The following is an 18,096-nucleotide window of genomic DNA, read 5'->3' as shown; positions in this document are numbered from 1 at the left end:
ACCTCATGCTTATTCACTTTGTTTCTTACAGAGAACACGGGTTTCTCCCTGTGAACATTTAGGGATCTTCCTCTGTCTGCTTCACCGCATACAGACCACACCAGGACACCCCGTCCTATGCAGCATTCAGATAAACCTCTCTCTGCATCTTCGGCATCGTCAGGACCTTCTCCATGCAAAGCAGATGCCTGGCCCCTGAGTCCTTCCCACTCCTCATAGCTCTGGGTAGGTGATCCAAGGGCTGAGCATTAATTTTTAAAACACAAGCAGATATTGGTCATGCACAGCACAGCTCCTGCTGTGGGGCAGAAGCAAGTGATGATACGTCAATGTTCTCAGGGGTATGGCACCCACAAAAGCATGGACCCATGAAGCAGCTATCCCCACCCCCACATACAATCAATCTACAGCCCCACTCTGAACCTGGACAGTAGAAGACAAGCATCTGGTATCAGGTTTTTCAAAGAAAAAAAGAAAGAAAAGAAAGAGAGAGAGAAAGACATATGTTAATATGCAGACTGTGCATAATAATACGCTGTGGTGTAAACCACTGAACCTTGGACTTGCCAATTGGAAGGTCGGTGGTTCGAATCCCCGTGACGGGGTGAGCTCCTGTTGTTTGGTCCAAGCTCCTGCCAACCTACTAGTTTGAAAGCACGTCAAAGTGCAAGTAGATAAATAGGTACCGCTCTGGCAGGAAGGTAAATGGCATTTCTATGCGCTGCTCTGGTTTCACCAGAAGCGGCTTAGTCATGCTGGCCACATGACCTGGAAAAACTGTCTGATTTAAAGTTTCACTTTGGGGGTGGTGCTACAAACGTGGAAAAGGGTCTTGCAGCATGTTTACGCAGACCTACTGGATTTAATAACGCTCCTAAGTGAAGGCGTGCCTATATCTGATTGAAGCTGCCCAAAGGTTAATATTCTGTATATTCAAGGCACATTAATTCCCTAAGCGCAAAGGACATGTACTGAAAATTAGTCACACACACACACACACACACACACGACACCACTACCAAGAACTGCAGTTTATGGACAACTCTAGACTTGTCTGCTCAAAAGGAAGTCCCATTGTGTTGGGGACCTGGAAGGAAAGAAGCAAGAGCTCCCTCAGCTCAGGAACCAAGCCCTGGAACGCACAGAAGGAGAGGTAGGGTGTGAGTGAAGCGATGGATGTAGCCGGCGCTTAAAAAGCGAATAAACTGGTTGCTGTCTTTCTATCTGAGCTGGCTCCCTGCCTGTTACGTGCGGGGAAACCCGTGTGGGGTTACTGTCTGTGTAAAGTCTTCAAGCCATGCCTGCACAAGCCTGACAAATCTGCCCCATTGCCTTTCCCTCATCAAAATTTTCGGTATCTTTTCCCCCCACCTCTAGGCCTGGCTGAGGGGAAAAACAGGACGTTGAAAGTACTTCCCATCCCAGCTCCACAACAAATATCCCGCAAAGCACCACACTATGCACACATTCCCATGAACATATTCTTTCTTTGTAAGTAAATACGAGACTCCCATAAATAAGGGCAGTCTCAGACACACACTTTCAATAAGGAAGGCTGCCTCACTCATCTACAAGCTGGGTAGTCCGGATGGCTGAAACAACGCATTCAAATAACCTGTCAGAGCCAAGGAGAACCAAATAAACATTAGCTGAGAACGCTCCCTGAAGAGAAACACAAGGGTACTGGAGGCAAACTTTCAGCATCTATCTCCATCCACATTCATAACAAGGTCACTGACGAAAAGCCACTGTTTCTACGATATATCCATTTTTAATAAATCGTTTCCTTCCTTCTCCAATTCAGGGTCCAGAAACATTCAAGCACGCATTTTATACTATGGGAAACCTTCAGATATTTCTATAAAATCAACTGTTTGTCGGATTTCCACCAGACCACTTTTGTTTTACTTAGGGAAAGGATGGCTACCGAAGGGGGACGGACTTGGGTTGCACGAAAAGGCAGCCATAATCCTCAGGGCATAAGACCACATTCTCTCCCACCAGAAATAATTCCTGACACCTTGGCAAATGGGTGTCAGACAGCTAGCCATCCCACAAACTATGATGACAGGCCATTTGGGAATGGGCTAGATCCTTGGCCAGGAAAAGGAGATGATTACTTGGCCAGGAAGCCAGGAACTTGTAAATTGTTCTTTTTCCCCTTCCTTAATAGGTGTAAGGTGGAGATCACGGAAGGGGGTGGGAGGCTGATCTGATGATCAAGTTTCAGCTCCAGACCCTCCCAAAGTGTGATGAAATTGTGATGTATGCATGATGTAGTTTTAGGGGTGTTTTGTAGGAACTGATAAAAGTTGGAACGCGCTTTGGTTTGGGGCTTTTTCCTGCTCCTTTGTTGTGTTGTGGGGAAGTCCTGTTGCAACAGTTTCTTTAAGAAAAATCAAGCCTGCTGGCTGCTGTTTTGCTCCAATATTTCTGGCTGGTGTCTTTGTTTGATAAAGCGTGTCCAAAGATGTACTGGAACAACGGAAAGGTAGGCAACTTCCTGTTTTGTCCCAAGAGGTATGTACATTTAACATTATGTGAGAGATACCCGTCTTTAATGCTAGGTCTTTCTTGTGAACACTCCCCTTTTCAAACAGAAGCTTTGGTTTTGGGTGTGCAGGGAAGAGTAAACACTTAACTAAGAAAACAAACACGGAAGCTAAGATGTAATAATCGGAAAATAACAAAGTGCAAGATGTAATTTGAAAAGAATTTTGGAATCAATGTTTGATTATTATTATTTTTTCTGATGATTACTTATGTTACATAGTTTTTAAAATCAACAAAGCATTAAAAAAAAATTGCAGAGAAAGTTAGGGGGGAAGTTTAAGTGCTTATATGCACAATGTTAAGTAAATAAACAAAAAAATAACACTTGCAACTGTAAGTTTCTTATTTTTCCTTCTTTTAATAATTTCATTTGGGGTGGGGAGTGACAAGAAATTTTCCGCGCCGGGTACCACCTGACCTTGCTATGCCACTGGCTATATGAGAGAACAAATTGGTAGCTTTCTGTTTTTTGTGGGTGTGTGGGTGTGCATAGTACCCTAGAGACAGAAGACAAGTACTTTCATTTGCTTTCTAGCAAATGCCCTCTACTGGCTTGAGAGTAACTCCATGAAACCCAATGGGACTGATTTCTGGGTAGACCTGCAAAGGATTCAGAATTCTCATATGACCATGGTGAAAAACAGTCCCTATAAGGAAACGGGGAACACTTTTGATTCTGGCTCTGCCTATCATCTGAACTCTAGCTCCACCCATCACCAGAATTCAGCCCCTGCTAGGCTACCCAGAAGGGAAAATGATGAAAAGAGGTTGTCTATCTTTGGTGTAAAGATTTGAACAATTCATTGTTTATGCTGTGCATTGACCACCCACAAACCACAATGCTAAGTGCTGGCCTCAGTGTATTAGATTGTTATAGAAAGGGGGTCAGTCTAGATTATACCCACACATCCCTTCCAGGCTTACATGAAGCTAGAATGTGTAAAAGAAAACCAGAACCCCCAAAGCAAACCATTTCCTTTGTTAAGGTAATGGCCTTAGATACATACCTATCATCAGCATCTTTAAAAGGTTATCTCTGTTGCCATAGAGACAAATGGTTGGGTCTTTTCCCACCTCACCTGGCTGGCTGCTATGTCATCCAAGGAGAGAACAATAGGCAAAGCAGGGCTGTGTTTGGGTGAGTTTTGGCTGATCCTGGAAGCTGCACACACAGAGGCATGTCTGCTCTGTGCTGGACCCAAATCTGTGATTTGGGGCTTCCCTGGGAATCCAGTAGGAGAACAAAATCAATGGGAATGCAGATGCTGTGAGCCTCCCATCCTATGCTCAGGCTGTATTTATGCCCTTATTTAAGATCTATGTAACCAAGTCAGCCAATGGCAGCCTCCTCCAAGTCTCATCCAACCATTACCACCACCAGAATATCTCAGTGCAGCTTACAACTTCCCCCAAACTTGGGTCCTGCAGACGTTTTGCACCTCAGCTCCCATCAGCCCCAGTGTACAGTGCTGGGGTTCTTGGGAGATGTAGTTCAAAATTCTGCAGCTCACCAGTTTGGGGAAAGCTACAGAACTGCACAGGACAGCACCATGTAGCACCAAAAAAAGCATATCATGTACATAGCTCAGTGAAAGAAAATAAGTGTGCTTATGTTTTTGAATTATTTAATATTTCCTTCATAGAACACCAATTTTTAAGCAAGCATATTACAGAGGCAGCCAGAAAGCAAAGGCACAGTAGTTACAAGACGTATCTGCTCAGGGTATTTCAAGGGATGGATCCTGCTGTGGATCTTAAGAGACAAGGACTGCGTAGCACCAAAGCGAGTAGATCCCTCCCCCCAGACGCTGGTCTCTGAGCGGGACTCTCCTCTTTTCTGTCCCACACACTGGGCGGAATTTGAGCAGGGTCTCTATACTGGCCCATAGAATTTCCTGTAAGCTTCTTGGAAGCCGATGTGGTCAGCCAGCTCGTCGCAGTCGGGGTTCAGCTCACAAACCTCTCGCAGAGGCTCAAGGGGGTCTGGGGTTGGGGCAGCACGGGCGTTGTAGAACCTGCCAGGGAGCAACAGCCATGGTTGGAGCATTTAGCAGCTATTTTGGGGCTATATCAAAATGTTCTCAGTATGCCAAAGGATATCCACGTATACAAAACTTTAACTTAGCAAGATACACATTTCTTAATGCAAAAATCCCCATTAAAAATCTTCCAACGTTCATTGTAAAATTTCTCCTAATTTTTCCCAGTATACATTTTTGCAAAACATTTGCAAAAACCTAGCGTAATGATTATGCACACTTTTACCCTAGTATATGCATTTTGTACACATTACACTGCACTCTGAAACTCCCTGCCTTTTTTTACTTCAGACAGGTACCTCCACTGCACTCTCTTCGGTGCCTGCTAAAAACATTTTTCTTCGGGCAAGCCTCTCCAGATATGTAGAACATTGACATGTCTTTTAATCTGTTTTTTAGCTTATCATAGATTTTACATTGTTTTGAATAGCTGGATTTGACTATTTTTTATTGGTAATTTTATTGTTTTTATTTGTTAGGTAAGCTACTTTGAGGGTTTTTCCCCCCTTAAAAGGCTGGAGGACTGCATTACAAAATTTGAAGAAGTGCACATTTCAAAAGACAGCTTTTTTTCAGAAAGTAGGTCCACTTTTAAACACCAATGGAAATAAATTTCTTCACCTCCACTAGATGCCAGGGTGGGGGATGAAGATTTTGCATTACCGGTAATTGCAAAGTTACACTTTTCCCCCAGAGGAGTGAATAGGAACAATTGTGTCAGAGAAAGCAAAGAGCTGCAAGGTGAGCAGAGTAGGGATAGGAGCTAAATCTACCCCTTGTGCCATTTCCCACCATTTAGTCCTCCCCTCCAATCTGCATAGTCCCACCTCTTCATATGCATACTCTTCCCCTGGGTTCTGTTTCTCCATCACACTGGAATGCACATTTGATGCATCCAGCCAATCCTTGCAGCAGAGAGAGTAACAGCTGCTTTACAGAGCCGTGTGCTGACATTACCTGATTAACTATTCTCCTCCATCCAATGTTTGGGACCCCCTGGAGGCATCCTCAAAGCCACTAGGAAGCCCACCCCCACCCCAGATTTCTAGCTCATGACAAGTTGCGCATTTATCTTTACCTGTTATAGTTCCTCTTGTGTCTCTTCACTACTTGAGCACTGATGCGCCTGGAGACAAAAGCTGCAAGAGGAAAAGTCGCATATTTTATCAACAGCACTGCCTCCTCCCTGCTATCAGTAGGGCTTGTGGCTCAGGAGCAAAACCAAGGATCCTGACAGTCTCCATTTTCATTTTTAAAAGCAACATGATTCTAGCCCTCATTGTGGAACAGAAAGGGAAAAGAGAGATTTCCATACTTTTAGAAACATAAGAAGCTGCTGTGGTCTATCTAGCTCAGTATTGTCTACACCAGAGCTATCCAGACTTTTCAAGTTGGGGACACACTTTTTGGATATGCAAAATTTCACGACAGAGTAATTCAGTTTTACTAGCAAAACTGAGGTTAAACAAACCCCTTTCCAACCCTGGAAGGAGTGCGGGGAGTGTTTGTGCGACACACTGCAGCCGACACATTAACATGTCGCGACACACAGTTTGGAAAGCTCTGGTCTACACTGATAAGCAGTGGCTCTCCAGGGCTTTTGATAGCCTTCTCCCACCCAGCTCTAGTTGAAGATGTGGGCAATTGAACCTGAGACCTTCTGTATGCAAAATACATCACCACTCAGCTACAGGTCTCCCGCCTTCCCTCTATCCCCCCTCACCCCCCTCAAATTTTACAGGTTTGCAAACCTAGGTCACTTCTACAGATATACTGTAAGTCTTTTTGAAGCAATTATCTAAAAATAAAAAACAAGAAAGGAATAAAAGTGGAGATAAACTGACCTTCAGAGCTGGGTGAATCATTGGCACTGTTGGAGGGGGCAGAGTCATCTGGAAAAGGAGAAGGGCAACTGCTGTGAGCAAAAGGCTACTTGCCCCTTGGCCAAGTGAGGCATCAGGGAACGGTGGTAATGGCTGTCACCCAAGGGCACGGTTTGGGCTTGAGCACTTCCTAAGAACTTCAGCTTTCAATGTAACAAGGTCATGCTTGAGACCGAGATAAGCTTGGTCAGTACAGAGGAAATGCCTGCTGAAACTGCAGCCAAGGGAAGGGTCAGGAATGATAGTAACCTTTATCTATTTTATTTATACCCTACCGTTCCTCCAAAGAGCTTGAAGTGATGTACACACTTCTGCCCAACAACCCTGTGAGGTAGGTTAGGCTGAGAGATGGTGGCTGACCTAAAGTCACCCGGGGGGCTTCATGGCTGAGTGGGGATTTGAACCTTGGTCTCCCAGGTTCTAGTCTGACACTCTAAACACTACACCACCACTGGCATGGAGGGGGGGTGGGGGGAAGAGAAACGGTGGGTCAGCTTTGAAGGCAGAAATGAATCTGAAGTGATGTTGGCATCTCTGGGTCCTGACGGTTATTCTTTTTGTTTAAAAAGCTGGCACACTCTGGAAATACTCACCATCTTAAAACTGTGATTTCTCGTCTAAATATTTAGCTTTGCTCACATGTAGGTGCATTGAGAAGACTGGACTTCGATGGCACCTGCAACCCCATCTGCGGCCACATAGAGAATCATAACCCAGAGATGGTTTGGCCACTTACCTGCTTGGCAAAGGCAGAGCGTGGCCACTGCCAGGAAGCTCACCAGAATCAACTTGTTCATCTTGATTGATGCTGTTTGCTAGTGGGGAGATGTTTTCTAAAGGTCTGGAGATGCTTGCTTGCTTCCTTCCTCCAGTTGCTTCTTGCAGTGCCCTTCCTGGGTCTCTGCTCCCGATTTATACTGTTCTGGCAGCCCCCAGCCCCCCCCCCCAGCCCACTTGGCAGGAGGGACAGCCCACAGGACCTCCTCCTTCCTCCTCGCTCCAACCTCGGAAGGGGCAGGAAGCCAGGTCTATTTTGGAGCCCATCTGCTGGGCAGGAAGGCTGCCAAGTCCAAGCAGTAATTGTGGTTTGGGGGCAAGGACATCATCTGGAGAAGGCAAGCTCAGTAGCCTGCAAGGAAGAGGCAGGACAGGATGGACGCCACAGTCAGACTGGGAAGCTGTGATGCTTTTGCAGCACTGGGAGTTGGGGTGTTTTGGGGACCCAAAGCTCAGGAAGGAAGGCAGCTACCTAGATTTCATGCTGTTGGGTGGCTAAAGGTTTCAAATCAAAGCAGACTGGGGACACAATATATATTGGAAAGCATATTCGAAACACATTTAAAGCACATGAGTCCCCTCCAAATAATCCTAGGAAGTGTAGTTTCCTTCCTCATAGAGTTACTAATTTCTAGCACCCATAATAAACTACAGAACCCAGGATTCTTTGTGGGAAGTCAGCCTGGATAGCTCAGTTGGTTAGAAAGCAGTGCTGATAGCGCCCAGGTTGCAGGTTTGATCCCAGTATGGGACAGCTGCATATTCCTGAATTGCAGGGAGTTGGACTAGATGATCCTCGGGGTCTTGTCCAACTCTTCTATGCTTCTGTGTCTTTTACGCTGAATAAGCTTTAAATGCAGTGTGTGGATCGAAGATTTGACCTCCTGGTGTGCTGCAGCAGCTCAGGTGCAAGCAGCGAAGCTCCTCTTCAGCTGTCGCTTTGGTCATCAATTCACATGCCTCCAATTATTATTCCCATAAAAGGTTTTTGGTTTGCAATGCATCAGAAAAGTCCCCAGACTGAATCTTGCCCCTGCTATGAACTCACTAAGAGTTTGTGAATGGCAGTGAAGTCAGCCTCCTGCTTAAGCTGTAGGTTTTACAAGATATGGTTAGAGATACGGTTTCACTAAAATTGGGAGAAGCAGGGCTTGTGGGTTTGAGGCCCTCTTCCTCTCTGCAATCTGAGCACTGCACAGAAGGTGGATTTAGACATACCACTCTCACTGTCTTAATCTCTACTTCATGATCTTTAAGGGCTGCCGCAAGGCAGATATAAGCAATTAGTTTGGGAGGTAGAATGGTGCCGAAGCATTTGGATGTTTCTATTCACGTAACTTCCTATAATCCGATTCTATTCTTCTTAATTGATATAGCACCGTGGAACTTTACAAATAACAGGAAGGTCAGGTCCTTGCCCCAAAGGCTTACAATCTAAAACAGACACAAGAAACAACCAACAGAGGAAGGGGAGAATGGAGGCACACAGGTAAGCAGGGGAGGCATATGTGGCTGTTTCAATTGCATGTACTTTGGATTGGCCAAAGGGTTAGGGACCAAGGTGTGGATGATACAAAGGCTTCCTGGAAAAGGTAAATTTGGAGAAGGGGCTTTGAAAGGAAATAAGGGAGGTGGTCACACAAAGATGTTCCAGGAGGGAGTTCCAGGCATAAGAGGCAGTGAGAGGAAATGGGTGGAGTCATTTGAGGGAACAAGGGATTTTCAATGACAGAGGGTGGCAGCAATAGATGAGTGAGGGTCACAGGATGGGACCTCTCTAGAAATAAAAACAGAGATGGGGAGGCACAGAGGGTTCCAAAGGTTCCAGGAGCAGACACAAAACCAGTGTAAGGAAATAAGGGATGGGGAGGGCATGGCATCATTGAAGTAACAAGGAGGTCAATAATTTTGGCAGCAGAGCACTGGGTGGATGTGAGAGAATGAAGGTGAGACAACAGGAGGCTGCAGTCATTGAGAGCACATCCCAGCCAGGCAAAAAAAGCACTTAAGGATAGTGTAGAGCAGGGGCAAGTGATGGGCATGGTCTGGGGAGTCTAGGAGGCTGGAAAGAGATGCTCGGAGGACCACATTCAATGCCTGGGAAAGATATTTGGATGGTCTAGGAGCTGGCTTAGGAGGGCTACCTACATAAAGTCAGGGGGCAATAACAGCAGCTTGCAAGCAGAGCCCAGACCTAGGAAATAATAATAATAATAATAATAATAATAATAATAATAATAATAATAATAATAATAATAATAATTTATACCCCGCACTCTGGGCGGCTTCCATAGAAACCAAAAATACAGTAAAATCACATGTTAAAAACTTCCCTGAACAGGGCTGTCTTAAGATGTCTTCTGAATGTCAGGTAGTTGTTTATCGCTTTGACATCTGCTGGAAGGGTGTTCCACAGGGCGGGCACCACTACCGAGAAGGCCCTCTGCCTGGTTCCCTGTAGCTTTGCTTCTCGCAATGAGGGAATCGCCAGAAGGCCCTCAGCATTGGACCTCAGCGTCCGGGCAGAATGATGGGGGTGGAGACGCTCCTTCAGGTATACTGGACCGAGGCCGTTTAATAGGCGCACAGGCAGTCATCTTCATTTTCCATGCTCTTTTTGTGACACGGAAGTCCTTTCCGTGTAAGGACTGCGCCTCACCCTTAAAGGAATCTGCCCCTGAAGAAAGGAGATCTGGCTCTGAGCCAAGAGCAACTCGCAACCAGGGGCAGAGGAGGAAACAGCCTGTAAGCCTGTAATTTACCCACAAACTGCAGAGATTTGTGGGGTTTTCCTTTCCATGCGGATGTGTTCAGGGCCAAAGAGAAACTTAAAGATTTAATTTGCCCTTGGCTCTTTCTTTTCCCTCATCCGATTGCAGCAGGCCACATTGCTGAGCTCCAAAGCCCCAGGATGGCCTCCAGATCTGGGGAGAGGAAATGGGATGGGGTATTTTGCCCTCACCTGCCCAGGATACAAATCGCTAGCAGACACATGGGAAGAGAACCATGCCAAGAAAGCAGGCTCTCTCCAGTGCCACGTTGTACTGGATTAATGTTGCTGTGGGGCTGTGAAAGGCCACCCCTATTCTGCTCTAAAACCAGGCAGTCACAACACTGGGATGGGGCGAACAGCACGGAATTCTAATCTCCTAAAAATAAATAGTTTTTGCATTTATGCAATGCTTCAGAATGCTGAAAACACTGCACATCCCACCATGGGAAGGGCCACAGCTTAGCGGCAGAGCACCTGCTTTGCATGCATAAGGTTCCAGGTTCAATTCCTGGCATCTCCAGGAGAGCCCTGCGGGGAATTCTGAAGAGACGTTGCAATAATGAGCTGGATGCACAAATGGCATGCTTCCTACATTCCACAAGCATTTCAAGAGGCCCATAAGATCAGTATTATCCCTGAAATGCAGACAGGATTTTGCCGGTGCATTGAAGCCAAGAAGCAGCAGCTTGTCTTAAGATTTCCCAATAGTCCCCCCATCTCACCCAGAGGTAAGAACTGCATTCTGCTTACGCCTCAATATTTTACAGCTAGACCTTATGCTTAGAACAGATGCCTCAAATTCTAAATATCAAGCTTCTAAACCAGGCACAGGGAGCCTGTGACCCTCCAGATGTTGGTGACTACAACTCCTATCATCCCTGACAATTCAGCATGTTGGTTGAGGACGGTGGGAGTTGGAGTCCAGCAGCATCATAAGAACTGCAAGTTCCCCATCTGTGTTCTAGTTATTATGGCTAGAATGGACCCTTGAAATGTGCTTGCTAAAATCTCAGAAGTCAGGGATCACTGGGTATTGTTGCGGGGGGGGGGGGAGGGATCTGCTGCCGTCCCCCTTCCCCTGACTAGCAAATACAAGTTATAGGAAAAATATATTAAAGCTTGCATAATGTATACGTGTCACAAAATTCAGCTACCTTTGGAGCCAAATATGCTTGGCCTGGAGGCAAAATTCTAGCAGTAGTGAGGAGCCAAGAGCCCTGACTATAAACAAGCCAGCATGAGATGGAATGCCAGCCAGCAGTGAACCGGTTGCCCTGCAGTTTGTTTGCAATGACAAGCCTCCAAGTTTGTGGCATTCTACAGGAAACTTTAAGTTTTCAGCACTCCTCACATCCTACGTGCTGGTTCCCGAGTTCCCAGTTGCTCCCCGGCTCCTGGAACTGCATCTGGAAAAAATGAGGCTGACTCGAGGCAGCCAAGACCTCTCCTAGACATCCCACGCTGGCCACAGGGAACGTGGCGCAAGCCAAACAACAAGCACTGCTTGGCATCCCACTCTATATTTACAGTGTAATCAAGGAACCCATGTTTATACAAGAAAAATATGGGTAACTGGGTCGACTTTACATCCAAACACAAACATTGTATCTAATTGGGAGCAGATGCTGGCATGTATAATAGAGACACACCCTCCTTCTCTAGCCTCAGGGGACTGGTATTCCATCGCTCCGGGAAACCCTTTCTGTATGGATGTGTTATTGAGAAACCTGATCAGTTCTGACACGGAAGTCCTGCCTGTTGCAGTGCATTGTGGGTCCTATTTAACACACACATTCAAATGGGCCTTGCTTTTAGCCCACTGGTAAGCAAAGCATAGTGGGACGCGGGTGGTGCTGTGGGTTAAACCACAGAGCCTAGGACTTGCCAATCAGAAGGTCAGTGGTTCGAATCCCCGCGATGGGGTGAGCTCCCGTTGCTTGGTCCCTGCTCTTGCCAACCTAGCAGTTCGAAAGCATGTCAAAGTGCAAGTAGATAAATAGGTACCGCTCTGGCGGGAAGGTAAATGGCGTTTCCGTGCACTGCTCTGGTTCGCCAGAAGCGGCTTAGTCATGCTGGCCACATGACCCGGAAGCTGTATGCTGGCTCCCTCAGCCAATAAAGCGAGATGAGTGCCGCAACCCCAGAGTTGTTCGCGACTGGACCTAATGGTCAGGGGTCCCTTTACCTTTAAGCAAAGCATGCCCAAAGCATACCCAGCACATTCGCATTGCAGGGGGCTGGCAACCAAGAACTTCCCCAGAAGAAAATGGGTGGCGCATAAAGCAGATTTCTACGCACTCTGACTGCTACTACAACTCAACCTAAGCAAAGCCCAGCTGGATCAGGCTAAAGGCCCATCTTGCCCACCACTCAGCGACGGGGAAGACTCAGCTCAGTCACAGCAGAAATATGTTGCATAATTCACTGCAACTCCAGCTTGGGCAGATGGCAATATTTGTGTTAAAGAAATGCACGGCAGAAATTGTAGCAATACTTTAATGCAGTTCTAATCTGCTTCAAAAGTTACTTACACACACACACACACACACACACACACACACACACACACAGTATTTCATAGGAGAGGTTTGGTTGTACTTGCTTTATACATCAGTAATTAACAAATGTTTGCTTCCTTCAAACTAAGAAAGAGGAGGTGCTGCTGCTTAGGTCACCCCCAAACACCCAAATGATTCTGCTGTGAACATGGGCTGTTTTGTGGCAACCTTACCGTTGACTCACCAGTGGCTGAGCTTCATTGTGAACAAGATGTAGATACAAGTTTTTGAGAAGTGTTAAGTAGGAACATAAGCAGGGAAGCAACTTACAGAAAGAAAAGAGAATGACTGAGATGCAATAAAATCTGGGAGAATATTGCAGTGGGAAGTGACCTCCGCCTCAGTTTCCTGATGAGGATTTTAAGGGCTCAAATGCACCTTGACCAAGGGAAAAGGAAGGGTCAAGCAGCTGCAAAAAGACCCCCCCCCGGCTTGCACAGTCCAGGGTGTGGTCATATAGTCTAGGTCCCAAACACACCAAATACTTTTTTTAATAGTCCAGCGGCAGGATTGTAAAAGCAACACTCTGCAAGAATTGGAAACCAGTGAGTCTCACACTGCAGTAGACTTGTGAGGCCTGTTGGTTCTACCTCAGAGCCTACACAAGTCCTGGGCTGGGAATCCTAGTCTTCCTAAGCACCTTTTCAATTGGGGCTCCATTCGTGAGGAGCCAGCAAGGCTTTGCTTCCTTGCTAAAGCTCATCAAGGCTGCTCACGATCTGCTGACCTTCTTGAGCAACTGCCTGGAAGGGAAGAAGGAAAAATCATTAAATGCTAGCAAGAACAGTCTTTCAACATACCTCTTTCCCATTTGTATTGCCTCTGTTAGATTGTAAGTCCGCAGGCAAGGGCTGCCTTCTTAATGATCTTATGTAAGCTTCTCAGGGATCCTTTTTGACTCCTTAGCAGGGTAAAAATGCTTCCTTCTAGGTTCTGGGAAGGGTCTGAGGGCAGTTTTGTTGTGGCTTTGGTCCTCCCCAGCAGGGTGATCCTTTAAATGTTCAAAAACTTGAGCTGGTACAAAATGCTGTGACCAGATTCTGCTTTTACAAGCAAACCCACAACAAAATGTTGCAGTGTCTAAGTGTGCAGTCTTCCAGCCAGCCAGCCAGCTAAGCCCTTTTCCAGGACACTCCACTCCACCCATTTCCTCCTCCTCCCCACGATCATTCTGTGTTCCATGACACACTGAGCATGCTCTGTTCTCATTATGGTTTCTTTTTCCTTCTGAAAATTTGTAACTTTGTAAATTTGCTCCAAATCAGCCAGTTGCCTCCATCTTTAGGTGTGGATGGTACTATTTTGGTTACAAAAGATCTGCATTTGGAGAATGAGTCCTGTATATGGGATTACTCATGAAGACTCCTCTTGCCACAGTGGCCCTACGTAGTGTAGGACTGTGATTCTTAAAGGATCATCTCATCTCCTGTGAACCTGCCGCCCATCTCAGGCCTAACTTTGTGTCCCATTGCCTTTAGTGGTACAATTGGCAGGGACGTGTGATAATGCATTTTTGGTCAGAGAATTCAGGTTGTGGGACTCAATTCTATGACTCCTTTCCTGGAGAAGTCTTGGTTGGCTCCTTCTTTTGCCCATTAAGCCAACTGAGAACAACACATTCATTCAGCAAGGATTCCACCTGACTGAATGTTTCTCATCAGTGTTTGAAGACAAGTGTGGGGAGGAGGGTACATTTCTCTTCTCCTTCCAGGCTGTTGATGCACCCCAGGCAAATTATCCTGCTGCACAGATGGGCATGCTACCTGCGAGGCTCCACTTACCTGCCACTCTTCCTTGCTCTTTCTGATCTCCTCCTGCAGGTCTGCAATTCTCTTCCGACCAGCCAGCACTGCTTCAGCCAACCGCGAGTTCGCCTCTTCCTTTTCTTTTATGGCCTTTTGTAGGAATCTGCGCTGCTTCAGAAGGTACGGCACAACAGCACTGTGGACGTCTTCCTCTGGGATTCCACTGGGACGCCTGAATTCAATGAAGGCGTTAACAAGAGGGATGGGCAATCTCAGGCCCAGAGGCCAAATATGCCCCCTCCCTCCTGGGACTCACTATCTGGTCCTCGAGACCCTCCTCAGGGCACACGCCTCACCAGTCCCACTTGCCATCCCTCTCAAGTGCTGTGAGTAGAACAAGCCTATTGGACAAATGTAAACTTTACATTTGTTCCTCCTCATGCTTTTGCCTCTGGCCCTGTCCAACGTGGGCATGTGGCTCCCGAATGCTTCACAGAAGGGGGAGTGGCCCTCGGTCTGCATTAGAGGAACAAGGAATGAACTTAGAGGCAGGCAATAAAGGAAAGCATTGAAGTTACCAGCTTTTAGAATGTGCCTGTTGATATGTGCAACATCTGCACACTGCTGCAGAAGTACTGACAAAACACTGGTGCTGCCACGGGTGTAGTCTATGCCTTATCACAGAAGGGGCTGCAGCCTAGCTTTTCCTGTAGGAGGTCCCTAGCTGCTCAGTCCCCATCAGTGAAGCAGCAATAAAATTGCTAGCGCATTTGCAAAGCTAAGCAGGGTATGGTATGGTTTTCAATTGGATGGGGGATTGTGTTTAGAGATTCCTGCACTGCATGCGGTTAGGGTACCCCTTTGGGTCACTTCCAACTCTACAATTCCATGACCTCTAGCTATCATGTGTGAAATGTGTGTAGAGGCCGTCTACCAGACCCCAAACAACCAAAGGTTGAAGGCGGAGGGTGTGTGTGTGAAGTTGACCTCTCCCTCTGCTTCCCAGCTCTATCTAAATGGCTGCTGTGAAAAGAGGCTGCGTGACAAGACAGACCTCAGAGTCAACCCAGCCAGGCAGTTCTTATGCCAAGGGAGTCATGCCTTACCATGCAGGGGTACTCCTTTTATTTGCTTCTTCCACAAGTTCATCTAGTGATTTAAAGAGCACACTGAGATTCCCTTCTTCCTTCAGGTCCTGGATCTCCTCCTGCACAAAAAAACCAAGACACACAATCTCTACATATAACCTGAGAACGTAGTATTGAGTTTAATTTTTACACCTGTAACATCTGATGCCTCTCTGAGATGTAGTGCCGAAGGTTCATGCGTTGGACACACACGCAGGACCTGAATCCAAACTATTTATTCTAGTTGTGGCTGTAGCTTTGAAAGAGATTTGATTTAATATTCTTAAAAAATTAGGGACAAATTGCAGCCTTTTAAGCACAGCCAACAAATAATCCCACCTCAAACATTAAAAGGCCTTTGACATATCTAAGGCCAAGACTGCAAGAGGTTTGCAATCATCAATAACGTTTAACAACTTTTCACAACAAGGTCTCCCTCCCTGTAGCAGATAATGTGGCATGAATATGAACTTCATTACCATTCTCTCATTGGACTTCGCACACTCACTGTCATCCTGTTTTCACGGTAATATCAGTTGCTATTTACTATGTTGCAGTCTAGTCACATCACATATGCAGGACTGAACCATGAAGCTGGTGAATGAAGAGTTCAGTCCTTCCAGGTTTACTATTTATTTAAAATGAGAAATCTCCACCCTTTTCTGAAAAACAAGAACTGCAGGCTGCACTGGAACCTTTAAGGAAGGGTTTTGTGCTTTTCCTTGGCCCTTACCCGAAAGGAGGTTTGCAGGTGGGCGATAAACTGATTGTAAACACACTTGGTGAGTTCAGGTTGCACTTTGTAAAGACGACTGTAACACTTCGCAAACCTATGGTAGCTATAGGTAGAGAAAGAAAATACCATTAACATTTTTAAAACCCTGCACATTGTTTCTATTATCTATGCACTAGGATGCATAATCAAGTACTCATTTCTATATATTCTTGCTCTTTTTTGTCCTCTCCTTCCTTTTCTTTTCACTGCTAAAATAGGATTTTAGTCAAGAAAGATACCTAATTTTCTAATATGTAAACTTTTCATTTTCATGTTTATCCAAGCAGGATATAGTTGATGTTGCATGATTCAATATTACAGATTAATATGTTATAAACATTTATGGTGTTTATATTTGAAACATTTCCATTTTTCTAAATCAAAAACACTCACCATATTTGTAATTTTTCATGTTATACTTCTTCCTCACCAGAAAAGAGAATTGGACTGGGTGGCAACTCCAGACTTTTAACAGAAAAAAGTTTGACACAGCAGCATCACCTCTGACCATGGAAGTTCCATTAAAGGAGACCCTCCCCACAGCACTTATCAAGCCCTTAAAAAACTAATCTAAGCTCATGACAACATCGTTTGTGTTGCCATTGTACTCATTTAACACTAACTTTTCTGTTGTACCTCATCCTGTGAACAAAAACATTCCAGGGAGGTGCCCTCTGTGCCTGGTTTTTAAATGAATGCTGAAAACTTTTTTATTCCACCAGGCCTGTGGAGAGTACACCACCCACAATGAGTTACTGGTCTTTGTTTTTAACTGTTTGTGCCTTTATTTCATGCTTTATCTTATTTTTACCGTTGTAAACAGCTTTGATATATTCTAATATGGCAACAGGTTTTTTTTGTTTTTTTTTACATAAGTCAAAGAGCGCTGGAAGAGGCTTTCTGCTCGACTTTGCTTTAGGGCATCCCAGCCTCTTTTCTGCTCAGAGCATCCTTCCGTCTTTCCACAGCCAGGCTCCCTCCAGGCTGACTACAATTCCCATCAGCCCCAGCCAACTTCAAGAGTTAGCGAATTTCGCGCAAACAACTCTCGTGGGACCTTCCCCACTAGATCTCGCGAGGCTTCCTCCTCCTCATAACACCAAACCAACTATCGCGAGAATTGCCTTCTCCCGCTTTCGCCAAGCCTTACCTGCCCGTTTCCACAATCTTCCGCAAGGAAACGTCGACGATGTAGTCCAGGAGCTGCTCCCGGCTGGGGTTGCTCGGAGGCTCAGCAGCAGCAAGAGCAGCGTCGGCGGCGGCCTCCTTCTCCCCGTCAGCGGTACCCACCCCCTCAGCCACCTCAGTCGCCATTTTGGGCCCGCCACAAATCCAAACCTCAATAGCCCCGCCCACTGATGCCACGCTGCTTCCGATTGGTGGAACGAGGCAGTTTTATACGCTCGGCCCCACCCACGTGATTTGTGGTCACCGAAGAGGCGGTAGGACCTAAGCTTTTATTTAATTGGACGCGGCTTCCCCGTTTGTCCAATGAAAAGCCTTTAACGTAGAGCGAAGTACAATGCCGCCTCCTACTGGCCAGTTGTATATGGCATTACTGATCGGCGTGAGTAGGGCTGCCTGGCAACTTGATTATACTGTACCGTATTATTTCTTTTTGCAACCTTGGTAGGTATTATTAATTCTTAAAAAGCACCTATAGTTTTTCTAAGGAATACAGGAGATTAAAGGCCAAGACATAGTCAAATAACCTTGAACGGCCCAAACGGAAAAAAGGAACGGCGAGAGAAAGGGACACGGAGATCATTCAGGTGCCTGTAATTAAAAGTTGTAAAATTGACCTTTTAATGACTGGCTGGAATGGCCAGCTAAAAGCAGGCCCTGCCTATGATGGCTTTGAAAGTG

The 18,096-nt window shown here is 45.9% G+C and overlaps 2 protein-coding genes across 2 annotated transcripts; both read right to left on the bottom strand.

Annotated features, from left to right (window-relative positions):
• Positions 1–4,161: 4,161 nt before the first annotated feature.
• Positions 4,162–7,395, bottom strand: BGLAP (bone gamma-carboxyglutamate protein). The gene is made up of 4 exons (XM_083717816.1): positions 7,212–7,395; positions 6,437–6,484; positions 5,671–5,731; positions 4,162–4,568 (listed from the first exon to the last, which is right to left on the bottom strand). The coding sequence occupies exons 1-4, from the start codon at positions 7,270–7,272 to the stop codon at positions 4,427–4,429; spliced, it is 312 nt and encodes a 103-aa protein (XP_083573942.1). The 5' UTR covers positions 7,273–7,395; the 3' UTR covers positions 4,162–4,426.
• A 5,112-nt stretch (positions 7,396–12,507) lies between these two features.
• PMF1 (polyamine modulated factor 1) lies at positions 12,508–17,596 on the bottom strand. Its single transcript, XM_083717743.1, has 5 exons — positions 17,381–17,596; positions 16,189–16,294; positions 15,435–15,535; positions 14,365–14,560; positions 12,508–13,326 (listed from the first exon to the last, which is right to left on the bottom strand). The coding sequence occupies exons 1-5, from the start codon at positions 17,542–17,544 to the stop codon at positions 13,276–13,278; spliced, it is 618 nt and encodes a 205-aa protein (XP_083573869.1). The 5' UTR covers positions 17,545–17,596; the 3' UTR covers positions 12,508–13,275.
• Positions 17,597–18,096: the final 500 nt, after the last annotated feature.

This window comes from Podarcis gaigeae (assembly GCF_964106915.1).
Source record: "Podarcis gaigeae genome assembly, chromosome: 16".
In the NCBI taxonomy this organism is placed as follows: domain Eukaryota; kingdom Metazoa; phylum Chordata; class Lepidosauria; order Squamata; family Lacertidae; genus Podarcis; species Podarcis gaigeae.
This window is presented reverse-complemented; position numbering and strand designations above follow the sequence as displayed.